At 39.3% G+C, this 14467-nt stretch overlaps 1 protein-coding gene across 1 annotated transcript; it reads right to left on the bottom strand.

Moving 5' to 3' along the window:
• Positions 1-175: 175 nt before the first annotated feature.
• On the bottom strand, positions 176-14226 carry tlk1a (tousled-like kinase 1a). Its single transcript, XM_044216730.1, is given in 24 exon segments — positions 176-1239; positions 1365-1472; positions 1556-1667; positions 2168-2303; positions 2456-2625; positions 2727-2816; positions 2995-3086; positions 3191-3272; positions 3502-3599; positions 4110-4176; positions 4351-4539; positions 5874-6010; positions 6117-6227; positions 6477-6569; positions 6683-6769; positions 6865-6960; positions 7170-7213; positions 7321-7396; positions 8110-8148; positions 9130-9201; positions 9320-9441; positions 13906-13942; positions 13944-13982; positions 13984-14226. Coding segments are annotated over 24 exon segments (2310 nt in total). The 5' UTR covers positions 14026-14226; the 3' UTR covers positions 176-1068.
• Positions 14227-14467: the final 241 nt, after the last annotated feature.

The following is a 14467-nucleotide window of genomic DNA, read 5'->3' on the forward strand; positions in this document are numbered from 1 at the left end:
ATGCTGTGGGCATCCATTGTACAACTATAACAATGCAGTACCGAACACAGCCACAGAGTGTCAGTATAATCCCAGAAAAGAGACAAATGACTGCACCCTAAACTTTATAGTGTATTACCAGGTGATGAGTACAGACGTTAACTTTAGAATGAACAGGCTGATATCTACAGTGCCATTCACTGGGAGAGAAAAAGATTTCCTGGCATTTATTATTCACTCTTTGTAGAACTGTACAATTTGTACCCGAAGTGGAACATACAGCCCTTGAAAAAGTAAGAGCAACAAAGCAGCAAAATGAAACACTCCAGGAAACCAGTTTTACACGAGGAATTTTAACTCTGTACATGTTACTGCTGCACTTCAAAATTTGAAAATTCACCTGTACAGCATATACAGTTTCGAATTTGTTAATTAATATTCCTGCATAGGATTTTATACATTGTCATTTTTCTACATTTGGTTACTTTGTGCATTAAACGTAAGTACGCTGCCCCAACCTACACTATATGCCACTTGTATGCTACACATTACATTCTCATGGCTAAGTAACTCAAATTAAAGCCTAGCATTTGTGAAAAACATTTAGCCAAATCAATAGTGAATTATCTGTAGTTCTACATAATGATGACGGTCATCTCCTCACAGTAAATTAACTTCTAGCAGCTGAATCATTTGCACCCTGGCAGGACCATGTTATTAAATCTAAATGGCAGGCTGCCAAGTCTCCCTTCGGCCCTTTAAGGCTTTATCCATCTGCAACATCTGAACAGTGTCCAGTCACATTTTCTTCAAGGTACGTTGTCAGTTTCAGTGCTTTTGTCAGACCCTCAAAAGATCCTTTTACCCATGTCCTTTTAAAACTTCCCTTCAGTGTCCCTCCATTGATCAAGCCCTGGTAAACAAGTAGAAGCCTGGCACAGGTCAGAGGAGGCCAGGCGAGATCTCCCCACCAGTGTCCGGCTCCTCCTGCTGCCGGCTGTTCCTTCTCCCACGAGCCCGAGCCTCTGAGAAGCTCTGCTGGTGGGGAGCAACTTGGTCAGTTTGCCTTTTTGTCACAGTACAAGGCTGTCAGTATGAGATGATACTGGAGGAGGCAGGTCCTGAGCCAGCAGCACTCATCTGCAGATTTCCAGAGGAGCTTGACCTCCGCATGTGAGGCAGCAGGTAGGGGTCACTTCCCATTTGGTGAACGTCAACCCGGTCCTCCTTCCTGTATGCCAGGCACCGCCTTATGAAGGCCTGGAGGTGGGAGGAATAGTATAAAAAAAAAAAAAAAAAAAACAACAGGTGTTTAAAATAAGTCTTGTATTAAAGAAAAAATATTTCTAAATGGCTGTATCCATTTTGTATGCAAGTTCACCTACCTTTGCTTCATTACTGGCAACAGGCTTGACAGGGAACTGAACATCGGTAGCTTTCAGTATGGTGTTCTCCTGCAGGATGTCCTGTTGTGACTGATTGTGGCCAAAAGGCTGAAAAAGGAGGAGCAGTGCTTAATCATCATGCAATAAATTACAGAAACAGTCAAGGGCAGAATCTGTGTTGCTCTCCTTACCTTCCTTCCATACAGACACTGAAAAAAGATAACGCCCACAGACCACACGTCCACCTTATTGGAGATCTTTGGAGGTTCTTTACCAACTACAAAACACTCAGGAGGCAAGTACCTGATCATAATTTTAAAAAAAGAAAAATAAGTTAAGTGTCTGTACTAGCAGCCTGTTATACATTTCCATGCCAAGTGGTGAAATGTAACTTTGCACATTTACTCAAGTACTGTAATTAAGTACATATATTGAGGTGCTTATACTTAACTTGAGCATTTCTTTTTTTATGCTACTTTATACTTATAGTGTACTTTTTACTCCATAATATATGTATTCAAGAAATGTAAACTAGTTACTTGTTATATTGAGATTTTACACATAAAACATTATGGGTTGATTAAACATGATACATGACATTATACTACCTCAGTGTACTTTTACTTCTGATACTTGTTGATAATACTCACGCACTTTTATTAAAATGTATAAAATTTGAATGCAGGATTTTTACTTAAAATGGAGTATTATTTACCAAGTAAATTATCTCAATACTTCTTCCACCACTGTCAATGTCCTCATACAATATGTGATGTATGTATATGTGGGACATTTCTTCTCACCAATAGGTCCCTGCACCCTGTGATGTCAGGTCCATCCCATCTACGCCGTAGTTGTCATCATCCATGATTTTGGACAAACCAAAGTCAGTGATTTTGATTTCTCCACAGGCTGTGCCATCCACCAACAAGATATTGCCTTGAAATCAAAGTAAAATTACTAGAGCACTAGAGAAGAAATGGCATACCATTACTTGGATGACTGGTTCAGCCCACTGGATAACTGACACTCAGTTGGCACAATCTGATTTAATGTAGAATAACTGAAGGTTATCAGAAGGGCGTGTTTACCTGGCTTAAGGTCGTAATGGATGATGGGGGGTTTGATTTCATTCAGGTATTTTAGTGCGTTCACAATCTGCATGACTATGGACCGTGCCTCCTTCTCAGACATTAGCTTATGCTGTTTCAAGTAGAAATCCAAGTCGTTGCCTTCGCAGTACTCCATGACAGTGCAAAACCTATTGAATGGAAAAAAGACTAAGGGTTACGGCCCACATCTAACAGAAACCAACTGAAAAGTGCTGGGGATGCATGAACAAGATTCATCAAGTGCACTAACGTGTCTGTGTCCAGTGAGAAGTAGTCGTAAAGTTTCACGATTCGGGGGTGGTCCAGCTCCTTGTGTATTCTGTACTCTCGACATGCATGCCTGTGGGAGAAGGTTATTATGCTTCTATTAGCAGCCAAAGCATGAAGGTGCAGGTGCTGTATTCTGCACTGACAGCTCGGCATTGGGGCTCATGGAGAGGAATAACAATACACTGAAAGCAAAGGACAACAGCTTGTAATGCAGGTGAGGTTAAATATTTCCTCAGGGGCCAACATACTTGTGATAATTCTCCTTTTTCTCTTCTCTCCAGTTCTTGTTAAGTTGGTGGATTTTCACAGCAGCATATCGTTGCTCAATCAAGTCAAAAGCCTGCACAGCATACGCACAAATCATTGACTTATACTTAAAAGCAACACCTGGGAAGAGTATTATTTCGTTCTGTATACCTATGAGACCAACATTTAATGACTCACCTTGTAAACCTCACTAAAGCCCCCTCTTCCTAGAAGGTGTAGAAGCAGATATCTTTCATTCAGCGTTGGGTGATCTTTAAATCTTTGGGTGGGAGAAAAAAAAAAGACAAGAAAAAAAGATAAAGACCTATGTGTGTGACTGCATCGAACTTTGCTGTGCCAATAAATGACCAATGTGGAAAAGGACAAGAAAGCTTCATCCAGTGGGCAGTTACTTAATATAACTACTATGGACGAGAATATTGACCTTGTGTGTACATCATGTTCCAATGTCAATGCAGTAACTGTCAAAGAAATTGATTCAAACTCACTGTGAGCTGTCTTCGTTATTTATTCTCTTCAGCTCCCGAATGTGAAGGTTGCGCACTCTCTCCAGACGCTCCAGCTCCGCCTGGATCTCAGCTTCTTCCTATAAATGATTCAAGCACACAAACACACACACAAGGAACTTCAGAGCTCTGACTACAAGGAGAGGAGCTCATCAAAACCCACTTGTACACAGCTGACTAGTTCTGTATTAAATATTAACGGTTGACTTGCTACAGAGTCTGTCAGGGGCTGCCTGTGATGCTTATTCATCGGGAAAACAATGAATACTTCGACAAACTACAGGCTTACTCCATCCTTAGGGTGATTCACACAAAAGGAACAGTGGTTCAGCTCAGGAAACACGAGAATCAGGCTGAATGTGTTCAATTATCCTCATATAGAAGACAAGATTTGCTACATTTAATAATTTATTGAATCCAATTAGGTTTTAACTTCTAAACTGTCTAAAAGCGCCCTTTATCCTTATTTTATCCTTATTTTAGGTCCTGGATAAACGTATTAAATGAATGAATACGTAAAGGTGGGGGACAAATTCCCCACCAGACACATGATAAAAAAATTGTTGCTGCTGGTTCAGCATTGGGCAAACCTTCTTGAGATGTCCAAGTCGCAGTTTGAAGATCTCTTCCTGTTCATGGTACTCTGCTAGTGTCAGCCTTTCCAGGATGAGAGAGATATAGAAAAACGGCATTTGTTTTGCATCTCCATGTTTATTTTGATAACTACATTCAGTTGATTGAGTCAGTCAGTTATTGTGTATACAGTCTTGTTAAACAACATTTGAAAATGCAAAAGAATAAAGCCAAAACTACACTGAATCTTATACTTACAGTTGAGGTAGGCTGGGTTTTAGAAAGGGATCACTTTCTGCTCCATTCACTGCCTTGGTTTTGCGTTGCTTTGGCTCAGAGTTTGTGGTTGGTGCTTGGGAGTTGCTGGAGGATGGAGGTTTCCTCTTAGCTAGAAGTTTTCTCTGTCTCTCAATCTCCTCTCTCTGTTGGTTTATCGACTCTTGCTGTCTGCAGATGGAAAGCAGCGCTTTTTGTTAGTTGAGATTAGCAACATTTCTGTACCAGTGTTCCACTCCAACATCTTATCAAAACACTTAATTTGACACCATGATGAAGATGATCAGCAAATATGAAAGCTGAAACGTAACTAAGTTGAATCTGATTGACCAGTTTGGGTCGGTGCTTACAATATTCAGGATTAGTGGGGTTGTGGTGAGGAGCTCCACCCAATTACAATACAGTTGAGCTCACATGCAGAGAAACTGCCAAACGCTTAACTATAACAACCTACATATCAGGTCTCATGTTTTACCTGTAAGACGCAAGCTTTAGTGCCTTTACTAGTATCTTACTTGATCATCATCTATAATGTGAATGCCACAGAAGAAGTGTGTCCTAATCATAGTTCAGTCATGAAATCAAAACACACTACAGAGCGCCTTTCCTGCATGGCTCTTGACAGCAATGTCACACAAGATGCTAGAGGAAGTTGGGCCAGAGTCTGGTCTGATTCAGGAGTAGTTTAGTCAAACTCATTCGGCAGTGAAGTTGAGATAATCAGAGCGTGTAGGAATTACGGGCTGATCATATGGACCCAAAAGCTGTGAGAGCGATAAGCTGCTATTCATTGTGAACGGGACCTGGCTTTGCAGCCTGGCACAGCCTGCTGAGTTACAGAGATTTAAAAAGGCGCCACACTAGGCAGCAGCACTACAGGGGAAAGTTGAGAAAAAGTTTATGCAACTGTCCTGAGGCAATGTGAGCAATAACCAGGCGAGAGCCAAACACAAACTCGCTCAACAAGAGGAGTTGGGATCGCTTCCGGCGCAGATACAAGGCCGCAATGCCAATCAGTCTGGCCCACTCGGGCATCACTGTTGCATTAAATAGGTATTGCAAGGTTAAAAAAGGACTGCAAACAAAAGGTATTCTGTGCAACAGAAAATGAACAACTTGCTCGTGTGTAGTATGGCAACTACGTCAGAAAACAACTGTCCAGTCGGAGCAGAGTGTGTACATTACATGCTCAAAGCAACATGCCCACAGAGCTACAGCTTCATGAGAGGCCAGAGACTGCCTACTACTTTGAATCTCTATGTGTGAAAGCAGTGTTAGGGTAAAGAAACAAGGCGCGCTGCTCTGAATTATCTTGTCTGCCCCTCTAAATGACCTTACTGCCCCTTTCACTACCAACTTCGTAAAACTTGAGGGTAAAAAAGCTGCTAAAAAGGAGTTTTTCTCTAAGGATAAATAAAGGTTAAAAATGACTAAAAAAACATTAATATAATAAGTGAAGCAACAACAACAAAATAAGACTGACAATCTCACTAAAAGCCTCTTACTTCACAAGATTTTGGAAGGCATAGCCGTCAGTCCACTGTTCTGTGAATGAGGCTCCATGTCTCACTGTAGTGAAATGGCCTAAACGAAGTCTATCCTGCATGCTTTTCTCCCGACAGGCCTGCTTCTCCTGGGTGCTCTGAAGAACATAATACAAAAATACAAAATATATGTTTACATGTGGGTTTGCAGATGCACGTAAATGTTGAGTGTTTATAAAGGGTTAAGAAAAACAATACATTTACCTTTTCTATGAGCAACTTCTTGCTCATTGTGATGCATTTATTCAAGCGTTCCTTGTACTTTTCAAGTAATTTTTGTTGTTCATCTATCTGTCTCCTGAGATCACAGTTTGCCTATGAAGCAGAAGGAAAAAAAAAAAAAAAAAAAATCAGCAGCTGCACAAATTATATTCTCCCAAACCACCAATTATTTAAAATTTCAAAAATGCTGTTTATAATGTTGACAGACAATACAAAGTAAGGTATTTTCTATTACCAAATATTACTTTGGCAAATATTCCAATTTGTTTTGCACTAAAGTAACATCACAGCCCAGTCAAGCCTTTCTGTAAGGTAGTCAACAGAGTAAGACCTTCTCCTTACCCTTAGCAGGTCATCTATTCTCCCCTCCTTCTTTTCAAGGTCTAGATTCTTAGTGCTTTCAAGGGCAGCCAATTTCAACACTGTAAGGTCAGTCTAGAGGGGAAAACAACAAAAGAAGTTGTTTAAAAACTTCAGCAATCTCAAACACATTACAGAGCGATTACAAAGAGTCAATGGTGTCTTGACTATCCAGTCTCCCCCCTCACCTGAACCAATTTGACTGCTAGTTGCTTTGGATGAGTCATGTGGTCCCCAAAAGACAGACTAGTAGGAGATGAGCTATTTTGTCTAACCTGCAACAGAAGAGAGAAGAACTTCTTTTATGACAGGGCAACACCAAAATGGAGCAGCAAAGGAGATTTTGAGTACAAGTTTTGGCGTAACCTACAGCTGTGCCCTGAGCGGAGTGGGAATGTGAGTTCTGGGGAGAACGAATCACTGGTGGGAGACCTCTCACAGGACTGGACCCATTTCCTCCCTGGAACTGAAAGGTTAAGAAAGGAAAAGTGACATCACTGCATAACATTTGATAACAGCAGACCCACCAGTGGCTCCCTGCTTTTCACGGTGCTGTTATTTTAGAGACAGGAAATGGATTATGCCTCATATGTTGAAACACTAATACAGCACACATTATTTGCTCAACACTTCCTTTCAATGACTGAATCATCTGACGCCAAACTGAAAACTTACATCAAAATAATCACTTATTTTGGGTCCTCGCACAATTGATTTTCCTGTGAAGGGAAAAGAGGGGAAAGAGTGTTGTGATTTATCAAAATATTTCAAAGAAATACTGCAAGCAAGAACTAAAATATAACCAGTCTAAAACAAAGAAACTCACCTTGGCTGCTCTCTGATTGGATCTCAGGTTTCCTTTTTCTGCCTCTGGTCGTTTCCGACTGTTTCTTCTCTGGGGTCTGAAAAAGAAATTTTATTTAATGTTTTACAAAACAATTACTTCACAAAAAAAAATGTTTTGTGTTTTGACCTTCACCAAGACTTACTGCTGCTGTAACTGCATCGCAAAACTGTGGTTGTGTGAAGGTACAGACGGGGACAGTCTAAACAATTCAAAAAACTTTTTTTTTTTTTTTTTTTTTTTTTAAACCAAGTTGGCAATAAACTGAAATTGACTCACTGTAATGTGAAAGTACTGCTGAAAATTACCATGACAGATTTTAGCCATAACAATAACAGATTTTACTTTGACTTGTGTAGCTGCTGTCACTGCAGTTTCATATCAGTTTTTCAGCAAAAATCATATTTTAGTTGTCAATTGATGTTATTTCTATCTACTCTAAGCCTGTACCACCAGCACTAGATATAGCACTAGATATATATATAAGTTTTGGTGTAATAGTAAAGTATATTTGGAATTATTAAAAATTATTTACACTTAAAAAAGGGAATAAATAAATGCTAATACAATTAATTTGTCAACAAATTCTTTGTTGCACTTAATATCCACTAAAATAGGCCTTCCTTTTTTTTGTTTTAAATATGAGGTTAAGTGATGATGTCAAACAGAGTTATCACTACAAATTGCAGTCTTGAGCTACGTTAACCAGCGGGGGAAAATACAGACAGAACCGGCCCTTATCAGGATAACTTCATTTCATCATATACCTACCGAATAAGCAGGTGAACTGCCTCTTTTCACATCTGACCCCTATTAAGTGAGAAAGACAAGTGTTTTAGGAAAACATCATAAAAAAAGAGCAGTAACATCTGGGTGTAACCAGCAGATTCTGGTAGGTGGTTAACAACCTTTTACTACATCAGTACTTCATTACGAATAGACAAAAAAATAAAAATAAATAATTAAATATATACACCATATATACACCAAATCCAACCAACGTCGTGCAGTCAAGGCATTTGTCAACAGGTGCTGGTCTGATCTGAGTTGTCCCTTGTGCATCAATAGGAACAATGTCATAAAAGGAGTGCTGAGCAACAGCAGTTTCCAGTTTGTGTATAAATAGCAGCATGTAAAGGTTAATTCCACTAAACTAAAGTCAAAATATCAGATTAATAAAGATGCGACAAAATGCTGCAAAAACATGTTACTGCAGTCTTAAAGGGCATTCAGACAAACAATAGTACTACTGCAAAACAAGACAAGGGGCTGCAGTGGTGTGGGTGAGTGCTGCTACAGCGTACAGGAAGGACTAAAAATATGAACATGGAGATCCAGTTTGAAGGCTTATACCAGGACACAGCATGGTGGTTGGCATCCTACGCTGCACTGATGCAGTGGTCTTACTGTAATGAATGAGGAAGCCTTTGTTGGTCTGAATGCAGTCTTACACACTACCGGAGGGGGAGATTTAGGTTCCACAGATTGAGGGTCCCAAAGCTATGTAGCCAAACGGCCAAGCAGTTGATTTAGGAAATCTATCAAATATTTGTCATAGTGTCTGGATGATGTGGTCATCATATGCATTAACTCAAATTACGGAGGAAAACTCTGATCTGGTAGGCCATTGTCACTCATTAACTGGGCTTGGCTCTACAGCAATAAGCAAGAATATGAATGAAATATTAATGTTAACATTTATTTATAGAATCAATTAACTTATTTATAATAATGATTCGTCTGATTATTCTAGTCCATGTAAATGTAGTTAGTGTCAATAAGTTAGTGTACCTCTGATTCCTTGTCGCTTAAGGATCCCAGGCTCCCAAAACTGTGATTTGAACATTCATTATTGGTCAAACCCTGAAAAACATACAAAATAATTGTAGGATAAGACTTGGCATGGACACTAAAAACAGCATTTTGACCAATTATTATGTACAAACATTGACATAACTGACATTGTTAAATATTCACTCACTTTGGTTCCCCCACTTGTGCTGCCAGTGCTGCCCCCTGTGCTGCCACTGACCCCACCCATAAAGCGTGCCTCCAGCAGCTCCTGTCTCCGGGGGTCCAGGCTGTGCAGCTCCTCCATGGTGCCTGGGAGGATTAGGAACAATTCACAGTATGTCTCAGTTATTCAAGGATCAGCTTAATTGAAGCCTTTGAATACCCACTCAAAAGCAGATGACAGTAAAAATGAGCTTGAGAGCAGTGTTATGAAAATGTAACTTATTTAGTTACATTTGCAATCTCAAACCCTGACGGGCGATAATATTTTAGTCTAGACCAGAAAATAGGCCAAGATCTATGCCCATTTCCTAGTGGCATATCAAACACAGGTTTCACTCTACATTTGTGTGGCACTGAGGAGATATGCAAGAGTTTCATTATGTTTACTCCAGATCCACAAGTAGCAGCTTAATACTGCTACTACAAAAATAAAGTCAACATAATTTATTACAACTCAAAATGCAGAGTAGAAGTCCAGAAGTAACACGCATTTCTATGTCACAAACACTTTTATCCTGAGAGTCCAAGAGCAATGTTTCAACTGCAAAGCACTGATGAACACTGTGCTGTTGTGGGACTGTTACGCGAGCTCCCTGGGCTTCAGTGTTGCTGCAGACTCAGAGGGGTCTGCCCACTAAACCTGTGCTTTAATGAGACAACCATTTTGAATCTACAAAAGGAAAACACAACACAGAGAAATTCTTCTTAACAATAAGTACAAAATCACAACAGCTAGGAATAGAGCATACTTGTGGTCAAACAAAGATTAGTCAAACGAAAGTATGTTTGTCTATATTTGGTGCACATTCATTCAAACTCTTGACATCAATTTAAAGCCACATACAAATCAACTATGACAGTAGTATATGGAGTTAGTCTTCACCTCCAAAAACTAATAGCAACATACCAGTAGGTAAATGAGAAATGCAGAAGGTGAAATACACCATACAGACTGGAGAAGGCATGCTATGACACCATCTAATACTAAATAAGATATATGTGACTTCAGCTAATCGTGAGGCAGGGGGGACATCAGTGCATTTAAGCAGTGCTCCAGGGAACCGACAAAGAAATGACTGATAATGTCACAAAGACAAAAACCTCTTTCAGATGGAGGGAAACAATACCTGTAATCAGAATGTGGTTGTCTGAACAGTTAATTTATTTACAAAATGTTTATTATTTAAAAACCAAAAACTTCACAAATGTATTCAATAAGTAGAAGTTGTGGAAAGTCAAATACTACTTGTGTGTAATGCCAACTTCCTAGCTGACATATGCAAATAAAAAATAAAACCGCACACACATAAATAACAAGTTTCACATCTCAAAACAATCTTCTTAAAACTGGACTGAATTTTGACCTAATTTTAGGCCTGGTGTTGTAGTGTCCGACAGATACATGATACACAACAAGCCTTAGCAAGAACAGCTAAACAAAAAGCTGTTCGTTATATCCTCTAAACCAAAAATATTGTCTACTATTAAAGTTATGCATTACAATGCAGCGGCCAGCACACAGTCGCACTTCAGTGTGCAACATGAAGTCACGTGAGAAATGTGCCAACATTTATGATACAGCCGATTCACTAAATAACACCGACTTGTGACTATTTTCCACATCAGCACAAGAAAGATGATCAAGTAGGTGTCCAAAAGAAAAAGCACAAAATGGCTCATGTCATTAAATCAAATCACCTCCAGTCAAACAATGTCACAATGTATTCATACTTCAGAGTTAAATAAATATTTCAATAAATTCTTAAAACAATTTGTGTGTTTAGATGTTTGCACAACTATTATCTTTATGACCAGTGTGCTATCAACAACTCAACTAAACAATCACAGGCTTGTACCTGGCTACAGCTAACAAGCAATGAAACTGTTACTAGATATTGACCCACCAATTATATACAATCAGAATTCGAACAGCAGCAGAGATAAAGAAAAGCATTAAATCACATTTTTAAATAACCACCATGGTGATAATTTGACAAATTTTGGTTAAGGAGGATTTTTTGACAGAAATAACGACTAATTTGTTGGTTACTTGTCTGTATTCAGCGATAACCTAAACAGGGCTGCATGGGATGAAATTTGCTGGCAAATTTTAAAACAAGCTTGTAATTAATGTAAGTAAAGTAAAATACGTCATGATTACCAATGATACTCTGCACACCATATGAAGTACTGCACTGAAACTGAATGAAGTCTTGTCAAATCTAGCAATACCGAAGCAAAGTAAATAAAGGCCATATTCGATACTTGACTTAAAATAACAATGATGTGGTTTACTGAAAGACATCTCATGAATTAAGATGTATTTATTCAACTGACAACCTAAATGGTTTATCATAACCCTCTTTTGTTATTATCCCCACCACACCTTAACCACTTACTACAGAAGTAGTGATACAATTTCCAGGAGTTTGACAATTTAAATTTACTTTTGCCAACACCCTTTTCCCCAAATAACACCTAAAGATCACATTAACAGTCACTACCCTCCTTTGCTTAGAGACACAAACAAATGTTAACAGGACAAATCTTAGGAAAAAAAAAAAAAATCAGGCAGCAGGTCAATTTCCTCTTCCTAAAGCATCCAAGAGACAACAAAGTAGGCTTGTCACATTTCCCATGATGGGTCTGTGGCTTCTAATCAAGTTTGCAGTCCATTTTGCTGAAGAAGTCATCTACCGCAGTCATCAGTCTTATACAACTATAGGAACACTGCCTGTGATTGCTGCATGTGCCATCTGCATCAATTTGCAAACGTGTGATTTTGCATCTTGACATTAACAAGCAAAACTATTTTACAATGAGTATATACAGCAATACTAAATATTTAGCCCTGTAATTACCAAGACATCCAGAGACAAGTTCTCACTTCATTTCCAAACTATTCAAATGAACAATTTTCACCTTTCACCTCACTACAGTTTGACAGGCCAGTATAAGTCTTGTAGTGAATAAATTACTTGTATGTTCAGTATTTGCTGTTTTATCATAACTTCATCATAAGCACTGCAATATTCACCAGAAGCTGCTGCTGCAAGCATTCAACCAACCCTGTCAATATTCTATGATTTTACCTATAAAAACCATAATCTTTACGAGAAGCTGTAGCTTTAAATCCTTTCCTACTGCTGCTATTCAGAACAATCTTGGTCCATAACCATATCTCACTTTTCCACCCAGAATGTTTACGCCAGTTTCACATCATAAATACAAATCAGCCGTGTGGTGTTTCTCAGAGATTCCCCTTTGTTTCAAACATGAAGGCCTCAGTGCATAACTATTCAAGCCCCTGCAGGAACAAGTGGTTGAACCCTTACAACTTTTGCTGTGGATGTCATTTTAACTCTGTGCTGCTCAGCAGAGTGACCACCTGTTTATGGCAGACACTTGGAAAGTCTTAAAAATCTCTGGCATAAACTGGGGTTGGATTACGTCCACCTAGGTTCACTCATTGGCAAATTAAGCTTAACCCCCAAAAAAAAACAATACAGACAACAATATTCTCCCAATTTTTCAATATCTACAAGTGGCATACTGATGTAGGCAGCCATCACTGATTAATGTCAATCAATGTACTGATAATACAAAGAAATTGAGAAGCTACCTCAATGTCCAAAGTAAAGTCCTCCATCATTGCAATATCCAGTGAAACCTACTGAGGGTGCAAAGAGGTGTGATTAACATAAGTGACAACTACATTGGGTCACCAAAAACATTAGTTATCTGTTTGTGTGTGGGTTAGCATGCTGCACAGCCCAAAGCAGCCTATATCCCATGGGTGTCCATTCATTTTGGTGCAACGTTTCATGAACACTCTTTACTCTAAGTTAGTAATACTAAAAGGTCAAACAAGGCTAGCTACCATCCAATGCAGTAGCATCTATAGCAAAGGGCTATCTTACAGACCATCACTACACTTAATGTTAGATATCACATACTGTCATGTTTAAAGCGACCTAAGACACCGTTAAGAAGAAGATTAACGTCAGTTACACATGCACAGATATTGTGCATGTTAGTAGGTTAACACCACGGTCCACACAAAGGATTGCTAACAGTGCGATGCACAACCTAACTTATGCATTGCTTGCTACTAATCCCGTGATATAACGTTAACCAACAACCAAAAAATGCTTGATTTCTCTCCTTGCACTTACTGATCCATTATAACATCTATCTGTAACTTCACTAGTGTTGGCTCTCATGACGGCAGTATGCTTAAAGAAGGATGCACCGACTACAGCTGTAGGCTTTCTGCCCTCGTAAAGGTTTATCGCCATTATGGACGTATTTCTTTAGGTTACTGCACTGACCTGACCACAGAAAGACGGTCCTGTGTCTTCAGTGCTACTAGCTAGCCAAACAGGCTCAATTGACTTTGGAGCTGACGCGTTACTGTAACGTTAGCTAGCAAGCAGATTTCGCCACCAAGATTTGCTCGGTCGTTTAAATGCAATTTCCCTTCGCTCTGTATAAAATTACTTAAACGAGCCAGTAGAAAAGACATACGCGTCTTAAAACGTTTAACAATACCTTCCTGGGCCTTCACCACTGTCGTGGTATGTTGCTGAAAACACAGTCCGTGTTGGGGACGTGGAGAGCTGGGACCAAAGATGGCGTCCCCTCCAAACTTCCACTACTTTGGACACTCATCAAGCTACTTTTCGTGTGTTGGCACTGCAATGCACACGGTTAATCGTTCACACAAACTGTGTAATTTACCGAATTTACCACAGTTGTTTTTACATTGGCACAGTTACTGCCACTGGGTGAAAATGAATAAATATTTTTGTTTTTAGGGCACAAACCTCTTCACACCCCAGCAGCGCGACCTGGCTTCAGGGCCACCTCTCCGTCTTCAAGTGGTTCGTTGCCTATGAAACGTCATGAATCGTGTGCAAAATTCTTATCGCGAGGGTGATACATTTTTTCTTAACAACATGAAGAAGAAAAATCCATACATATAGACTACTTTTAATACACATTGCACACATGAACTATGCATAGCCACATTTTGCGTACAAGTTGTAGACTGGTAGAAAAATCACTGGAAATTATGATGTTCAAAACTTGAAAGAAATATCTGACCCTTTCC

Source organism: Siniperca chuatsi, linkage group LG12 (assembly GCF_020085105.1).
Source record: "Siniperca chuatsi isolate FFG_IHB_CAS linkage group LG12, ASM2008510v1, whole genome shotgun sequence".
Classification (NCBI taxonomy): Eukaryota; Metazoa; Chordata; class Actinopteri; order Centrarchiformes; family Sinipercidae; genus Siniperca; species Siniperca chuatsi.